General features: G+C 35.6%; 1 protein-coding gene across 7 annotated transcripts in view; it reads left to right on the top strand.

Annotated features, from left to right (window-relative positions):
• The window catches only part of MRPL1 (mitochondrial ribosomal protein L1), a 102,406-nt gene extending 84,746 nt beyond the window's left edge, over positions 1–17,660 (top strand). Inside the window, exons 8-13 of one of the 7 annotated variants that reach the window (XR_009519520.1) lie at positions 2,599–2,680; positions 4,039–4,083; positions 5,957–6,010; positions 9,167–9,209; positions 12,757–12,796; positions 16,857–17,660. Coding sequence is in view for 5 of the 7 variants with exons in the window: in XM_060012302.1 (XP_059868285.1) it covers positions 2,599–2,680; positions 4,039–4,157 (201 nt within the window). In the remaining 2 variants the exon portion in view is untranslated. Of the gene's footprint in view, positions 1–2,598; positions 2,681–4,038; positions 4,273–5,956; positions 6,011–7,219; positions 7,237–9,166; positions 9,210–12,756; positions 13,140–16,298 lie in introns of those variants that run through there. The other 6 variants (XR_009519519.1, XM_060012303.1, XM_060012304.1 and 3 more) reach the window with 6 other exon arrangements.
• The last annotated feature ends 1,483 nt before the right edge of the window (positions 17,661–19,143 follow it).

Genomic DNA, 19,143 nt, shown 5'->3' with positions numbered 1-19,143 from the left:
AGCTGTATCGATTGAGCCACCTCCCTGACATCTTTGGGAAGTCTTCCGTCTAGTCTGCTTAGGGAATTATTTCTGATATAATAAGGATGTTAAGCAGAAGGGAGGATTCAGTAAATCAGTCTTTTCTTAAAAACATTTATGCTACAGAACAAGGAATAACTATTTTGCCCTGTAGTGGACAATCACTTTAGCTAAACATAGGTACTGTTATGACTATTATATATTCAAATACACACATATGTACACACAGAAATACAGTGCTTAACATAGTTCAATATCGCCTTCAAGGTCAACCCCTTCCACTCCCCCAGCCCCCACTTTTTTCCTGCTTTGCCAAGTCTAATGCTCTGCTATTGAGAATCTAACAGATGATATATCCTCAAAATGGTCCTCCTTACCTTTGTCAGGCCACAGAATGTTACGGTGTGGAAAAGCACTACTGGAAGAACAGAGCAACTGAGATATAGATGGAGAAGCTTGTAAATGTTGCTTTCCTGAGTTATCTCTAGATCATTGTCGGCCCAAATAAATTTCCTATGCAAGTTTTGATAAAATGCATGCATGCATGCATACATTTTTTTTACATAGCTCTTTGTCATCAGTAGTCAATTGTGTAATCCAAGTTATGCCCATAAAATATATCTTTTTCATAATTTTACAAAATATCTAAAAGAAAAAGTAAAGTGAGGTATTATGGCTAAAAATATATTTTAAGATTCAGTAGAGGACATAGTACTGATAATTAGAGGTGCTAAAATTTGGACAGAAGTGTAAACTATAGTTTTGGGTTTCTTTGTTTTTGTTTTTTGCGGTACGCGGGCCTCTCACTGTTGTGGCCTCTCCCCCTGCGGAGCACAGGCTCCGGACGCGCAGGCTCAGCGGCCATGGCTCACGGGCCCAGCCGCTCTGCAGCACGTGGGATCTTCCCGTACTGGGGCACGAACCTGTGTCCCCTGCAACGGCAGGCGGACTCTCAACCACTGCGCCACCTGGGAAGCCCTAAACTATATTTTAAAACAATTTGTATATTTTAAAACTTAATGAAACCATTGAAGTCATCTGTTTTGCATTTCTTTTTTGTTCTTGTTGTTGTTTGGGTTTTTTTGTTTTGCATTTCTAAAGCCTTATGTTGTTAGGTTATTGTAAGAATGGCAATATAAGTCTGCAGAAAGTATAGTTACAAAAATCTGAGAAGTTTAGTATATACAGTCCAACAGTATAGCTTGTAACTATCAAGGAAGATATACTGGAACTCTTGCTTTTTCTTGTATCTATTGCTTTCCCAAATCTAAGGTAGGTATAGGTCTTTACAAAGGGTAAAGGAACTCCTTAGAGCTGTGTTGGTTACTTAAGTTGATAATAGAAAGGAGGACATTTTGAGGGAAAGTGGAGAATTAAGAGAGGAATGAAAGGACACATGTTGATACTCTTGGTGTTTTGTTTTGTTTTCTTTTTTTTACCATAGCAAATGTAAGGTGCCCTGTCTGTCAGTGAACTACGTACTTCAATACAACTTAAAGTCTATAAGTTCTGTGGATTTAATAAGGAGAACTAAGCATTGCTTGATTTTTTTCCCTCTCCAAACTCCCACTTGTGGATTGGCATAAAGTGAAAATTCCTCCAGTAATGCCCAAGCCTTCTCATTTAGGGTTTGGTACTGCATCATGCCTAAGTGAATGTCGAATAAATGTTGTCTGATGATGATGAGAATAATTTGTTTCAGGAGGAATTCTCTTTATGCTTATGTACTACATTTCTCACAGTGGTCTCAAGAGTCATTGGAAAACAGAATTCTTGTTTGAACTCTTACTGTCTAATTTTTGCCAATTACACTATTATAAGTTTTATATGAATTTTAAAAACTGGATTCATTTGGCAAAGTGCAAAATCCTCTAAACTTAGGAATGCAATAGAACTGATTTTAACTGGTATATTTAAGAAGAATAACATGCACTGAATTTGAATGGTAAACTCAAGGACTTTCCAAAGATGTATGCTGGGTTTAGGTGTTTTATGAATAGGGCTCATTCACTATATATTTACTTACTGTAGCTTTTACTAAGTAGCAGGATAATTGTTATTGCAGAGTTAGAGTGTTAGCATAGCATCTTGAAAATGTCTCTGTGTGGGATACGTTATGTGAATGTGCGTTGTCAAGTAGTTTCATTTTGGACTTTTGAAAGCGTTAACTTCTAAATATTTTCTTAGTTTATTTTAAAAAATAAACAACTTGAAAAAAAAATATCACTAATTCCTTGGTGGTAGGGAAAGGGTGGGGGGAATGGTGTATTCTGCCCCAGGATATGCTTTGGGGAAATTACTTGGAATTCAAGGAATCACAAGTGGAGCAACTTTAAAACACTTTGCTATAACGTGTTCTAAAAGGTAATTAAGTCTTGACATGTAAAGACGTGTTAATGTAGTATTCTGAAAAAAGTTATGGAAGTTTTTTTCTTTCACAGTAGGGTCTCCTAATACATAATTTGCACTAGTTGAATATTTGAAAAAACTGTCTGGAACAACTACTGATACAGTTACCAAAAATTGTATTATCATCTCACTTTCACATCATTAACGTTACATATCCTTTTCTTTCAGCTGGATATGTCAAGTGACCAGATAGCTGCCAATCTGCAAGCAGTTATCAGTGAAGTTTGTAGGCAAAGACCGCTGAATTTGGGTAAGTGGTTCCCTGGGGTAGATTTCCTTGTAGCTCTGTGATACTTTAAAAATGTAAAATATTAAGAAAACAATGCAGTTAATATGCAACTGCAATAGCAATAATATTTCCAGGGATTAAAGAAATACAACTTAATTCTCCAAAGGATTCCTAATGACCTTATTAAGAAGTTGTAGTTGTTTGGAGAGGAGACCTCTTTAACATTAATAAGGAATACATTGTGAAACCTTTATAAATTCCCACATTATTTCTACCGTTAAATGTAATAAAGTTTGAAAGAAAACTGTAACGGATTGCCTTAAACTTACAATAGTGTTTAAGCAGAAACTAAAGTCATTTATGAGATAGATGAAATTTTGAAGCCAGACCATTCACTTTGTCACTGGTACTAGCAGTTGGCTTTCTTAATCTTATTTATTTTAGAAAAGAAACAAGGTTTTTAATCGTGTCACAAGAATCACTATTTATAAATGGGGTGATTCGTGGAGAACAGTGAAACTTGATGTGGAAGCTGTGTCATAGGCTAGGAACACATGTAGTACCCACTGCATTACCTGCCATTCACAGTCCTTCCTCAGGCAAACGTGTTCTCTTTCCGCTGGTTGAAAGCAAGAGTCTGTAACCCTCATTTAACTATGCACTTACAGGCTTACTATTATAGGAATCTGTCATGTTTCATTTTATAAACCAAGTGTATAATTAAAACACACTGATGAATAAATACCTCATTTGTTAATTCTATTGTGCTAGATATGACCATAGTACTTAGTGATTGTATGTGTATAGATTCTTCTCTTTCATGGAGAACTTTGTTTTGAGTATAGGAGCCTCTGAACCTATATCAGGAGTAGAATGATGAACAGTAAATCTCTAAAAGCAATGTAGTTACCTTCTCTTTGCCATTTTAACTGAGGGTCCCTTAACATTGTTCTTATGAAACGCTTTTTAATTTTTAAGGAATTTTACTAAATGTTTGGTAACACAGAGTTAGCATCTGTGCTGTTTTAAATAAATATTTAGAATCTTGCCATCAAATGTAAATATCATCACCTGTTCCCTTTACTGTTGACTTTGCAATGAAATAAATTCTAGGTGATCACCTTCTGAAAGAGAGAAATGAATTATTAGTGAATATGTGTAGTTCCATCTGTAAATCTCTAATATACTATGGTACAGCTAGTTTGTCTTCTACTCTAGAAATGAAGCGATCTTCCCTTTGTTATAATAATATAGTAATATCAGTACTTTTCACGTGAAAATATAACACGAGTCCTATAAAGTTTCTTGTTGTATGTTTGTATTTGCTCATTAGGTATCTATGGAATAAAATGAAAATTGATTCTTGTCTTTGTTTTCAGGACCCTTTGTGGTACGTGCTTTCCTTCGAAGTTCAACAAGTGAAGGTTTGTTACTAAAGATCGAGTCATTATTGCCTAAAGAAGTAGAACCCGAAGAAAGTGACAAAAAAGCTGCCTAAATGTGTTACATTGAGAAATTATTTTCAGTGGATCAAGAAACAACAGAGAAAATTAAAAACTTTAATTTCTAAGTTTGGTGTCTTGTTATTTCTTGATCATCATACTTGAAAGTAAATTTTAACACTGGAAAATCTTATAATACTTTCAAAACTAAGAAAATAAAATTTGCTCTGTGTCTGAACCTAACTTTTAGATCATGTTAAATTTTCTTCCTTAGTATTCAGATTCTACAATCTGATAATTATAGCAGCAATTTCTAGCTTAATAGCTTTCCCTTGAGAGTCATACCATCTGAGGGAAAAGTAACATCCTCAGTTCCCATAAGACAGAGAATGGCAGAGTCATGAGCTACATCACAAATATGACTGTTTTCTGAAGAAAAAATATGGAAAATCTTCATTCTAATAATTCCTTAATGTCTTTTGTGATAGCATGAATATAGAAAATGATTAAGCCCTTAAAACAAGTGGGTGGAAAACTTTTTTTTCTCTTAGGAATCAATTTATAGTATTTGTATTTTTTTGTAATAAGAATATTGTATATTTTATTTTTTTTTAAATATTATATATTTTAATGGTGCTTTGTAATATACAAGGCACTGTGTATGGTGTTGTTATATACTTTATTTGATCCTGAATTCCTCTGCTTAATAGCAAGTTGTTAGTGTTTGTTGAATGAATATCCCATGAGGTAGATAAAACAACTTAATTTATGGTTGAAGGATCAGGCTGCCAGTTTGCCTACTGGTGTTGGTCCTTAAGTGTTTACTGGTATGTGACAAAACAAAAAAAATAAGGATAATTTTGTCATGCAGTTGCCAACTGTCCTTTCTTGGGAACGATTTCTTTTACTCTGAGACTGTCTTCCACTTTTTTTAGGGGATGTTCAAGGGCTTTTTCTTATATGAAAAAATAGTCCTGATAGATTTGTTGGTGGGTTTTAATAACACTCACTTTGTAAAGAATATTTTGACGGCTCCATATAGGTCTCCCCAATTGTTTTTGAAATTTTAGTGGTCTGACAAGTCCAAAAGACTGTGAACAACCATTGTACTCCACTAAGCCTTTTTTCCCACAGGAAAATTAAAATTTAAGGGCTGTTTACCAAAAGCAACTGTAGCATTAACTACAAAACAGTAACAGCAGTTACCTTTTATTGAGTGCCTACTACTGTCTTATGCTTTTTATGCATTCTCTCATTTCATCCTCGCAGGAGTTTAGTAAGAAGGGCGGTACTCTCACTTTACAGTTAAGGAAATTGAAACTTGTGTGAGGTCCTCTAAGTGGCAAACTAAGATTCAAACCTACATTTGTCTGATTTTGAAGCCTGTTCTCTTAACCATTAGGCTATTTTACCTCCTTTTTATGTGTTCTAAGATAAATTAAACTATTTAACCAATTTTAAATTTTTTAAATATTGAATAATTACACTTCAGTTTCTCGGTATGTCTAGCTATGGGGTTATGGCACAGTGATGTGAAGAAAGTTGAAATAGAAGGGTTGGAGGAGTGGGACGAGAAAAAAGCAGTGCAGGATGGAGAGAAAAAAGATACCTACTTGTTTCCCACATTTATGGTCTTCTGAAAGCATACTGATTGTTATTTAAAGACCCTAGATCACAGAGTAGAAACTCTATTACTGTATTTATGGGTTTTCTGATTAATAGAGTAAGTAGACTCTTATTATAGAGAACTTTAGAAACACTAATAAATATAAAAAAATAAATCACTCAGAGTCCTACTACTCAGATAACCAGTATTAATATTTTGGTGCTTCCCATTATCTTTTTCAATTGACAGAGAATGAGAGACAGAGAAACAGAGGGAACATGTACGCACATGATGTTATATAAAGTAAGCATTTCCCCATATTATTTAAAATCTTATATGAAAAACATTTTAATGATTGAGCAATATTTCATCCTATTGATGCTCTAATTTATGGAGTCAGTTCTTAGTTTTGGGGCATTTAACTTGCTTTCAGGTCCCCCTTAACCTTATTATTTACAATACTTTGGAGAAAATCTTTGAGCATAATTTAGTTTCCTCTATATTTCTAGAACTGACCTTCCTGAGTTAAAAGGTATGATATGGCTAAAGGTTTTAATTATGTCTTAGAAAGATACCTTTCTGAGCAGAACAAACCAGAACAAGGAAATATGGTTGGAAAACTTGCTCTGGGCAAGAGCATTCCAGGGTCTTATTAACTGGCCTATGACTAAATTATTCCCTAACCTTCCATTAGAGCGTTTTTCCTATTGGCTAACTAGAACTAATGTTGAGTGTTCATAATGGTATATGCTTCTGGAAAAATAGTAGAATTGCACTAGATTACTCTTCACATAAACCTCTCTCTTTTGTGTTATTAATGTATTTTCTTCTTTCTGAGAAAACAGTAAATTAAAATCTTGTATTTAAAAAGAGTAAAAAGTTTTAAATAATTATGGTAAATATCAATACTAGTAATTCTCAAACATTAGCCTGCATCCAAATTACCTGGAGGGCTTGCAGGCACAAATTGCTTGGCACCAGTCAGCATCTGGGGTGGGCCTTGAAAATTTACATTTCTAATGAGTTCCTGTTGCCAAACCCAATTCGTGCACCTGGTGCACAGTGAGGCCAAACAAACCAAAATGTTGGAGTTTGGAGCAGAGAAAGGTTTATTTCACGGGCCAAACAATGAGAATGGGCTGCTGGTGCTCAAAAAGCCTGAACTCTCCCAAGGTTTTTAGGGAAGAGTTTTTATGGGCAAAATGTGGGGGGAGGACTGAAAGGTGAGTGACCTTCCCCTGATTGGTTGGTGATGAGGTAACGGGATGATGTTCCACAAAACTCAATCATTAGCCTTCAGGTTCCAACGTGTCTGGGATCCAGAGCTTGTGCTCTGACTGAAGTTACCATCCTCTACCTGGGTGGTTTTAGTTCCTGGAGAACTATCAGGTTATGTATAGCCCTTGAGGAGGAACTGGGACCCTGCCCCATCGCTGCACTGTTTCTTGACTGCCTTTCCTTTATTTCTGCATTCCTTCACTCTTCTGTTTGCATCTGCCCTCTGGAACTCAGGGAACATCTAGGAGGCTAAACCTTTTTCCTACAAGCAAGGAAGTGGAGGACAAGGAAAGGCTTTTGTCCAGAGGGTCCTGCTCAGTTTCATTCGCAGGTGATGATGTTGCTGGTTCAAAGACTGTATTTTGAGAACCACTGATACTTACTAATGGATCTTTAAACCCTGGATAAAAAAAATCTCTGGCTTTGGTATCAGCATTAGTTTATTTTCAAATTTGACAGGTAATTCTTGTGCAGCAAGGTTGAGAATCACTGGTGTATGCAATTAACCAAGTTATAAGAGGTGAAAATTTTTTCATAAAAGTCAAGATTTTAAAAGACTGAGATGAAAAAAAAGATAATGCACTGAATTTAAGAGCCAGGACTAGTTTCTAGCTTCCTGGTCTATCCCTATGTGTAAACAATTTGAATTCCTATGGGAAAACAATTCAAAATCTGGGATCTTCTGTAAAACAAGGACATCATAAGGTGATCATCAATGTACTTTCTAACAAAAATTTTATGACACAGCTTTTGTAGTTGGCATTTCATGTTGTTAGAAATGATGTGATAAAACATTATTAATTAACATTACTAATATAAACACACGTAAACATAAGTTTAATGGTATTACTTATCATCTTGTTAAAGACCAGAGAGGCTTGTGGTGGGATTGGGGAGACCTACTCAATAGTGACTTTTTTTAATAGCAAGCAGTAATCACAGTGTCCAGTAGGTGGCAATAGTAACCTTTCATACAACTTTTAAATAGTTGTGTACTTATTGGTAAATATTTGTTTTCTCATTTGACTATACAAATAAAATAGCAAAAATACTTTATAGACCCCTGGAGCTTTGTTTATTTATTTAGTTTTTATTCTGTTTTGGGCATGTTACAGAGGTTGCTTTAGTTGTCACTCTGCAATAATGCATTTTTAGAATTTAAAGAATTCGTTTCTGTTTTAACTTTTATTATAGAATTTTTTCAGATATACAGAAAAAAAGAACACCCATTTACTTACCACCCAGCTTCAGCAATTATCAACATTATGCTCTTGTTCTAGGTACATCTATCCCTTCCATCTACCTACCACTCCCTAGCTCGTCCTCATCCTTGCTAGAGTAATTAAAAGCAAATCCCTATAAAGAGTTTTAAGAATAATCAAGCTATAGTTACAAGAAAATTTTAGGTCCATTTTTCAGAACCCAATGTTTTTGTGTTCTACTCTGGCCATTGAGGGCATTTAGGTTCTTTGGATTGTATTTTTCATGTAATGGGCAAAACACCTATTTCTAGTGCTTTGAGAACTTAAGAGTACATAGTAACAGAACTAGCCACAAAAGGTTGTATATAAATATCAATATTTTAAAAAATAAGAAGGAAGAAATTGGTATCTTCACTTAAATTTTTGTTTTTGAATCAAAATATGAAATTGGAAATGTAACTATTATAAGGGATAGGTTGAAATAATAGTTTTCATTCTGAAGGTATTCAAAGGAAGAAAGTTTTACTGTATTGCTTTATTTTTAAAAATAGAAGGACATTAAATAAATTGGGCAAGTAGAGAAAGGAAGAACACAATCAAAAATTTAAAGAAAACAATGACCCATAATTCCTTAAATAACTGCTTAACATTTCGTATACGTCCTTTTTTTCTTCTTCCCATGGGGAGGTCTCCTTTTTCTCCCTGAAATAACATGGTTGTGATCATGTTGGGTATAGGGTAGGAAGGGAGATGTCTTGGCTTTGGCGGTTTCCCACATCTCCAGCTCTTTAGTCACTTTTATTTGAAAAAAGCCAACCAAAAGCATTTTCAAGTATTTGCTAAATGAAAGGTTTAACACTTCCTATATCTTGTCATATGTTGCATAAAACTTTATAGTATTGTTTCCTAAGTTGGTAATTACTTTAATGAAAATTAATTCATGTAAATTTTAAGTTGAATAACCCAGTGTTTCCCAAAGGGCAACAAGTGTACCAAGGAAGACAAAGAAATGAATTTTGATGGTAAGTGAGCCACATCTTTAAGGGTTTAGTATGTTTTACTATATTATAGGAAAATATAACTTGCACCTAAATGACCATGACTTCATGGGCATTGTTGCCTAGGATGACATTGCCTAGATGATTATTTGTAAAATCTATTTAAAAATATTGTGTAAATTATGTAAATATATAAACTATATAAACTGCTTTCCAAAGTGGTTATACAATTTTACATTCCCTCCAGTAGTGCATAAGGGTTCCAGTCTCTCCACGTCCTTGTCAACACTTGGAATTGTCTGTCTTTTTTATTATAGCCATTCTAGTGAGTGTGTAATAGTCATATATGTTTTAATTTGAAAATAGATTATTTTGCTGAGAAAGTGTTTGGGGATAAATGATAGAGTTTTAAATGTGTGCCATTTAGAAGATGGAGTATATTTATACTATGAAGCTCCAGAAGTAGAGGTAGGACTAATGTAGACTTTATAGGGAAGCAAATTCTGGCAAAAAGTTAAGCAAAAGTTAAATACTAATGACTTTCTTGCAAAGTTTTAGTAACCTTTTTATTGAATATATTTACATCCAGCTGTCTCAGTGTTTCCTCAGTTACAGTCAACAGAAATTAACCAGAGAAAAAATGTAATGTAAGGATATGTAGTGATTCACAGAATCTAAGGAAAAGTGAAACAACTGGTACTTGGAAAGGATAGGAAGCAGTGCAGCTTAAGGGATCTAAGTAGCAGGAACCAATGGACAGCTTCTTCAGAGAGCTACTGTCAAGGTGAATTTGTTTTCTGACCTTGTGTCACTCTACTTAAGATTTAAATTTTAAGGAGAAAGAGTCTGTTTGGCCTAGTTTAGTTTACACGCCCACTCCTTGGTCAGGAGAAGGCAGAATTGATAATCTCACCAAAACTGCATGCAGTAGGGTAGAAGAAATTGCCCAGGGGGAATATTGAAATGCCTTTAACAAAAGAAGGGGCTCACTGGGTGCTGGGCAGGCAAGACCAATAGATGCCCACTATACCACATCACTATCTCCGATGAATGACTAGGAGGAATTAATAGCAATGATAGGAGGGTCAACAAATCTCTAAGCGTCATTCATTCCTTGAATATTTATTAAATGCCTCTTCCTATGATTTCTATGAAATCAATGTATTTCTGTGAACTAAAAACATTTACTTTGTTACTCAAAGTATTTTTACATACATAGCAAATATTCTTTGAATGCAAAAAAAATGTTGCCCATTTATTTTTTGGAGGGGAGAAATGTCAATTTCATTTTATTAAACATAAATAGGAACACATGAACAGATTCCCATGGTAAAAAGTTTAAATCAGATATAGCAAAACTTCTATGATTCTCCCAATCAGCCTCCCTTGTGGTGTGGATCTTCTATACTTGTACAAATTATGTTCCTACATTTACAGTTAATTGCCTGTTGACATATGTAGGTTTTTCATATTTAAAAATAGATAGTATTAGCAAGTACTTCTTTAAGGTAGATTGCTAAAATAGTATAGTGGTTAAGAGCACAGACCCTAGAGACAAACTATAAGGATTCAAGTTGTAGCTCTCTTATGTAGCTGTATATTGTTGGTATTGCCCAGTAATTTTAAGGAAACTTTTTATTGACTTACAACACAAATTTATAACTATGAACAACTTGATGAATTTTCCTAAAGTGAACATGTACCTAGCATATAGGTCAAGAAGTAGATAATACCAGTACCCCAGAAACCCCTTTGTTCCCTCCTTGAAAAATACTCCTCTTCAAGGTAACCACTATCATGACTTCTAAGAACATGTATTTGTTATTCCTCTTTTTGAACTTTATGTAAATGGAATAACAATTACCATATGCATTTTTGGGGGGAGGCCCAGGTTCACTCAGTATGTTTATGAAACTCATCCATGTTGTATGTATTTATATTTTGTTAATTCTCATTGCTGTTTTAATATTCCATTGTGTGAATATATCACAATTTATCCATTCTACTGTTGATGGACATGTGGATTCTTCACAGTTTGAGGTATTACAAATAATGCTATTCTGAACATTCCTATACAGTTTTTCGGGGGGAGATTTTAGGGATTTTACAAATAATGCTGTTTATTAACATTCTTGTTCACTTCTTTTGGTGAACATATGTATGCATTTCCCTTAGATATATACCTAAGAGCAGAATTGCTGGATCATAAGTTAGGTGTATGTTCATTTATAGTAGATAATGCTTCACAGTCTTCCAAAGTAGTTGTACCAATATTTCCAACAGTGTGTGAGAGTTCCCACTGATGTATATCCTTGCCGGTAATTGGTTTATCTTTTTCATTTTAACCATTTTGCTGAACGTGACGTGGTCCAGTAATTTTTGAAGAATGTAAAAATCCCATTAGTGGGGAAGACAGAATGTAGGGTGTTACTCCCCAGTGACTGAAGTTGGCTCTGAGGTCGGGCAAGGCCCGGGCTGGGCAGACCTGCCCTAGGGGTGAGGGGTTGCTGGCATGTCAGCACTCCTGCCCTTCTTCATTACCCTCTCTCTGTATTGGGGCCCACATGCCCTTTGGAAAAAGGGATCACCTGAGAAGCACAATACAAGGGCTTGTCCCTTGCATCTGGGCTGGTGATCTGGGCAGAGGCTGGGACAGGAGCCACAAGAGTCAGATAGTTTTACCAGGAGAGGCCCAGTGCCTCCCTCCTTCCAAGGGTCACCACCTTCCTGGCTCCTCCTGCCTTGTGCCCCCTCAGGCCTTCCAGCCCCTTATACCTTTACTGCTGTTTGGTTAAAGCCTCTATTTTGTTTAAAAAAAAAAAAAAAATTATCAGGTGATCTAGAGTTTTATGGGATTTATAAAATAACTTTTTCTTTAAAAAATTAAAAGAGATGGAAGAAATCCGTTATTCTCTGACTCCAACAAGTTCCTATCTTCTAGGGAAAGGATTAATTTGGTTTGGATTATCCTATGTAATAAAGGGCCCTCCATCAGACTCTAGAACCTGGTTTTGAGCATTACCCCTTCTTTATATCTAAATCCCATGTTTGGTAAAATTAGGTGTTTAAGGTTTTAAAATTATTGTTCCTGGTATATTATGCAATTTCAAATATTACTACTCTTACCCTAGACTGGAGACTGCAAATACCTGGCTCACATTCTGTCATCCCTTGTTTCCAACCAGGCAGACTATGACAGATGACGTGACTCACAGAATGTTCTCCCACTGATTTCTATGTGGTCTCAGATTTTTTTTTCTCAGTACAGTGCTCCACGTAGTCACACTGTTGAATAGAAGTGTGATGGAAGATTAAAACGCTCTTTTCATCTTGTACCTCAAGGTACAAGGTGATCAGCTGAGTCTTAAAATTTTCTTAAGTATTGCCATTGTTCGTTGGCCCTGTATTATACTGAGAGAAATGGGACTCATTCTTAGAAAGCTGTCATTTAAATCTATTACTTAGTCATGCTAACTGAGGAGCTGGCTTACTTTTATTTTATTCTTGTTTAAAATTTTTTGTTTTCCTTTCTATTTTAATATTTAATTGATTTTTTTTTCTTTTGGACTAGGAAAAATTCTGAGAAGTTTGCTGCAGCTTCATAGGTCAAAGTAAGTTAGGGGAAATGACTTGAAAGAGGAGGAAAGATGATGCAGATACAGGGTTACACGTGAATACTGACAGTTTGGGGGTTAGGGAGACCTTTAGAGGCCTCTATAGTTTGGGAGTATATTGGTTATGGTATGATATATATTGATTATAGCTTGCCACTTGAAATTAAAATTAAAAATAATTTATGGTAGTGAATTACAAAGTAGCATTTTTCAAAGCGATATGTTAGAGAATAAGTTGCTTCTTTAAAAATTTTGACTATGCTAAAATGATAAAGCTGATGATTAAAACCTAAGATGAAAGATAATTAAAACCTGAAGGGAATCAAGACAGTATAGTACTGGCACAAAAACAGAAAGGAAGATCAATGGAACAGGACAAAAAGCCCAGAGATAAACCCACGCACATATGGTCACCTTATCTTTGATAAAGGAGGCAGGAATGTACAGTGGAGAAAGGACAGCCTCTTCAATAAGTGGTGCTGGGAAAACTGGACAGATACTGAGAGTAGAGATTAGATCACTCCCTAACACCATAAAAGTATGAGATTAGATCACTTCCTAACACCATACACAAAAATAAGCTCAAAATGGATTAAAGACCTAAATGTAAGGCCAGAAACTATCAAACTCTTAGAGGAAAACATAGGCAGAACACTCTATGACATAAATCACAGCAAGATCCTTTTTGACCCACCTCCTAGAGAAATGGATATAAAAACAAAAATAAACAAATGGCACCTAATGAAACTTCACAGCTTTTGCACAGCAAAGGAAACCATAAACAAGACCAAAAGACAACCATCAGAATGGGAGAAAATATTTGCAAATGAAGCAACTGACAAAGGATTAATTTACAAGCAGCTCATGCAGCTCAATAACAAAAAAACAAACAACCCAATCCAAAAATGGGCAGAAGACCTAAATAGACATTTCTCCAAAGAAGATATACAGACTGCCAACAAACATGTGAAAGAATGCTCAACATCATTAATCATTAGAGAAATGCAAATCAAAACTACAATGAGATATCATCTCACACCAGTCAGAATGGCCATCATCAAAAAATCTAGAAACAATAAATGCTGGAGAGGGTGTGGAGAAAAGAGAACACTCTTGCACTGCTGGTGGGAATGTGAATTGGTTCAGCCACTATAGAGAACAGTATGGAGGTTCCTTAAAAAACTACAAATAGAACTACCATATGACCCAGCAATCCCACTACTGGGCATATACCCTGAGAAAACCAAAATTCAAAAAGAGTCATGTACCAAAATGTTCATTGCAGCTCTATTTACAATAGCCCGGAGATGGAAACAACCTAAGAGCCCATCATCGGATGAATGGATAAAGAAGATGTGGCACATATATACAATGGAATATTACTCAGCCATAAAAAGAAACGAAATTGAGCTATTTGTAATGAGGTGGATAGACCTAGAGTCTGTCATACAGAGTGAAGTAAGTCAGAAAGAGAAAGACAAATACCGTATGCTAACACATATATATGGAATTTAAGGAAAAAAATGTCATGAAGAACCTAGGGGTAAGACAGGAATAAAGACACAGACCTACTGGAGAACAGACTTGAGGATATGGGGAGGGGGAAGGGTAAGCTGTGACAAAGTGAGAGAGAGGCATGGACATATATACACTACCAAACGTAAGGTAGATAGCTAGTGGGAAGCAGCCGCATAGCACAGGGAGATCAGCTCGGTGCTTTGTGACCCCCTGGAGGGGTGGGATAGGGAGGGTGGGAGGGAGACTCAAGAGGGAAGAGATATGGGAACATATGTATATGTATAACTGATTCACTTTGTTATAAAGCAGAAACTAACACACCATTGTAAAGCAATTATACCCCAATAAAGATGTTAAAAAAAATTTAAAAAAAAAAAAAACCTGAAGGAGATAAAGAAGGAAGGAAGGATGGATGAAAAATAAAAGAGTTTGGTGATATAGATGAAACCAGGAGATAAGTTTTAGCAGTAGTAGTTTATGCTAATGTCATATTCCCGGCTCCAACCCTTACTAAGTATGTTACCTTGAGCATTCACTTGCCTTGTGAGCCTCAATCGTTTTGACTGTAACACAATCATAAGAAAGGTCACCTTTATTAACTCAAAGTGTTGTGAAAACTACTCAGGTAATGTAAATGAAATTATTTTATAAAATGAAGGTACAATCAACTGCTGTTATCATAAATACTAGGATAATATGTGAGCCTCAACATGTAAATAGCTCAAACTAGGTTAAAAAAAAAAATTCTAGCTTTCCTTTTCTGCCCATAATGGAATAATGTATACCAGACTTGCCCTCTACCTGTGAACAGCTAGAAAACTGGAGAAAAATATTTGAAGCTACTGTTTGCTGACCTTGGAAAACATGCAGTACGGGTGTGTGTTCTCTGAATGGATGGAAACAAGTTGTACAAAAGCCTCAGCATTCTGCCTGATGTCACTTTCCAGACCCTGCACAGGAAGAGGGAAACCAAGGAAAACATGGCGGTCTCTTTATAGAAGTCACTGAGATCAGATTTGGGGGAGGCTGTGGCAGCTTCAGTTTGTGAGGCATGACACCAGAGATGTAGGCGCTATGCAGGGAAGCTCCAGGACTCTGCAGGGGGGTTCATTGAGACTTCTGCTCTGTGCTAAGATGGGCCTGCATAGATTGAAATGCCACAAGGCTAGACTAAATGCAATTATTGGGGAGCTTTAAGTTGAACAATTCCCAGAACTTATATGTGGCTGAGAGACATTTGAGTTTTGACCACCAGAGTGGCAAGACATTGTTGAAAATCCTGGGCATTCAGTAGATACCCCAGAATTGTGCCTTCAAATAGGGCTGAAAGAGCTCTAGAGTAGAGGCTACTCTGGACCACCAATAACACTTTAAAAACAACCTCAAAAGGATCAAATTGACTGGCAAGGAAGTTAACTGCCTGCCAAATTCAACACTCTCTAAATGCAGAAAACAAAATCCAAAATTTTAAGAACATAACTTTTATGGTGTCTGGTACCCAATAAAAATTATGACATGCAAAATGGAAGGAATATGTAAGGAAGAAAATCAGTCAATAGAAACTCAGAAATTATGGAGATGAATGAAGTAGCTGACAAGGGCTTTAAAACAACTATAGTAAATATGTACACGTATATAATGAAAAACACGAGCATAATGAGGAGAGAAATGGAAGACATTAAAGAAGGCAAAGGGAGCTTTAGAGCTGCAATGCCCTTTGGAAATGCAGTATCTGAACGGAAAATTCACCAATGGATTAACACCTATAGCCACTGCAGAAGAAGCATGACTTAAAGATACTGCAATAGGAACTATACAAATTGAGGTACAGAATGAAAATAGTAATAAAAGGCCAGATTCTCAGTGATCTGAGGAATATTCAAAGTGATCTAATGTACGTGTAATTGGAGTATCTGAAAAGGGCAGGGGAGAGGAGCCAGAAAATATATATTTGAAGTAATAATGGTTTAATTTTTAACAGGATGAAAACTATGATTTCTAAATCTAAGCAGATGAACTTCAAGCAGGATAATTGAAAGGAAAACCATTCTAAGGCATATCATATTCAATTTGTTGAGAACCAGTGGTAACATAAAACTCAAAAGCAGCCAGAGAGAAAAAGAAACATTAAATACAGGGGTACCAAGATAAGAATTACTGATTTCTTGTCAGAAATAATGCAAGCTAAATAGGGAATGGAATGATAACTTTAACATGCTTAAAAAAAAGTTAATGTAGGGCTTCCCTGGTGGCGCAGTGGTTGAGAGTCCGCCTGCCGATGCAGGGGACATGGGTTCGTGCCCTGGTCCGGGAAGATCCCACATGCCGCGGAGCGGCTAGGCCTGTGAGCCCTGACCACTGAGCCTGCGTGTCTGGAGCCTGTGCTCTGCAACAGGAGAGGCCAGAACAGTGAGAGGCCCATGTACCGCCAAAAAAAAGTTAATGTAGAATTCTATGTCAAATGAAAATATCCTTCAAAAATGAGAGAAGCATAAAGACTTTTTTGACAAATAAAACACAGAAAAATTATTTCCAGCAGACCTGAATTACAAGAAGTGTTAAAGGAAGTCCTTCTAGAGGAAGAAAACTGATACCAGTATAAACCCAGTTCCATACAAATGAATGAAGAATGCCAGAAATGGAAAATTTGTGGGAAACTATGAAAAATGCTTTTCTGATTTTTATCCTTTCTTTTAAAAAAATTACCTTTTAAAAGCAAATGTAATAACAGTGTATGGTGGGGTTTGTAACAGTTTGAAGTAAAATGAAGGAAAATAGCACAAAGGTTGGCATGGTATATACTTATACTTGGCTTATTTCAGTTGTGTGCAGCTTTCTGTGTTCATCTTGTATTTTTAGTGGATGAAATCACAGGTAAAATCAAAAGTCAAGTTAATACTAAAAATTTTTGTTATCGTTTTAAAACAAGTTTGCATTTTTGAAAACATTGTAGTAGAACTGATTGTATAGTTCACCTAGTATGACAAAAGTTTGCATCCATGTTACCATGGTGAAAATCAAGATACAGAAAATTTCCATCACCCCCAAAAGTTTACTTATACACTTTGTACTGATTCTTGCCTTCAGCTCCAAGCAACAGTAGATTTGTGTTCTGTCACTATAGTTTCGCTTGCTGTAGAATTTCATATGGATGGATCATACACTGTTATGTATATGTTTTAATATTTTAAAATTCATCCACATTGCTGCATGTATCGAATAGATCATTCTTTTCTATTGCTGAAATATATTCCATTGTATAGATATGCCAAATGTATTTATCCATTCATTCACCTGTTGATGGGTATTTGTGTTGTTTCCAGTTTGTGGTTATTATGAATAAAACTTCTCTGAACATTAAAGTACAAGCTTTTTTTTGGTGGACATTTGCTTTCTTCTCCCTTGGATTAATAATGGAACTGCTAGGTCATATGGTGACAGCTTTCATAAGAAACAACCAAATAGGTCTCCAAAGTGTTTGTACTATTTTATACCCCCAACAGCAATGTCTGAAAGTTGAAATTGCTTCATATCCTTGGGAAAAGTTGGATTTTTAATGTTTAATTTTAGCTATTCTAGCGGGTGTGTAGTGATATCTCATTGTGATTTTAACTTGCATTTCCCTAGTGACTAATGATGCTAAGCATCTTTTTATGTGCTAATTAACTGTTCTTCTATCTCCTTTGGTAATTAGTACAAAGTGTCTATTCAAATCTTCCGATCTTTTGAAAAGTTGGATTGTCTGTCTTCTTATTGAATTGTAAGGTTACTTTATATTATCTGGTTTCAAGCCCTTTGTCAAATATATGTATTGCAAATATCTTCTTCCAGCTGAGGACTGACTTCATTTTCTTAGTTGTGTCTTTCAAAGAGCAGAATTTTATAATTTTCATAAAGACTATTTAATTAATATTTATTGTATGGTTAGAGCTTTCTGTGTCCTAATATATCTTTTCCCTCACAAAAGTTGCAAAATTTTTCTTCTGTATTTTCCTCTATTACATGTCTTTTATAAGGTTAATAAGTTTTAGCCTTTACTTTTAGATTTATGATTTATTTCAAATAAATTTTTTGCATGATGTCATGAAGGGAGTATATTTGTTCCATACTGATATCCAGTTGCCCCAGCACCATTTGTTGAAAAGACTGTTTCCCTAGACTTTGCACCTTGGTCAAAAATTTATTAACCATATATGTGTAGGTTTATTTTTGAACTCTCTATTTTGTTCCACTGGTCTATTTGTCTATCATCATACTACTACCACATTGTCCTAATAACTGTAATTTATGGTAAGTCTTGAAGTCAGAAAATATAAGCACACCAACTTTGTTCTTTTTTTTAAATATTTGTTCTGGCTGTTTTATATCATTTGTATTTCTACCTACATTTTAGAATCAGGGAATTCCCTGGCGGTCCAGGGGTTAGGATTTGGCGCTTTCACTGCAGTGGCCCATGTTCAGTCCCTAGTTGGGGAACTAAGATCCCGCAAGCTGTGCAGCGCGGCCAAGAAAAGAAAACTTTTTTTAGAATCAACTTGTCAATTTCTACCACAAGGTCTTCTGGGATTTTGATTGAGATTTCATTGAATCTACTATATTCTAATTTAGAGAGAACTGGTACCTTAACCATACTGAGTCTTATAATCCATGACTGGTATATCTCTCAACTTATTTAAATCTCCTTCAATGGCTCTCAGCAAGAAAAAGTTTGAGGAAATTCCTTTCTATGCCTAATTTGATGAGAGTTTTTGGTTGTCGTTGTTGTTCCTGAGTAGGTGTTAAATTTTATCAAGTGCTTTTTCTGAATCTATATACAGAACCACGTG

Source organism: Delphinus delphis, chromosome 5 (assembly GCF_949987515.2).
Source record: "Delphinus delphis chromosome 5, mDelDel1.2, whole genome shotgun sequence".
Taxonomy (NCBI): Eukaryota; Metazoa; Chordata; class Mammalia; order Artiodactyla; family Delphinidae; genus Delphinus; species Delphinus delphis.
Note: the sequence above shows the minus strand (reverse complement) of the source record. Positions and strands in the feature narration are given on the sequence as shown.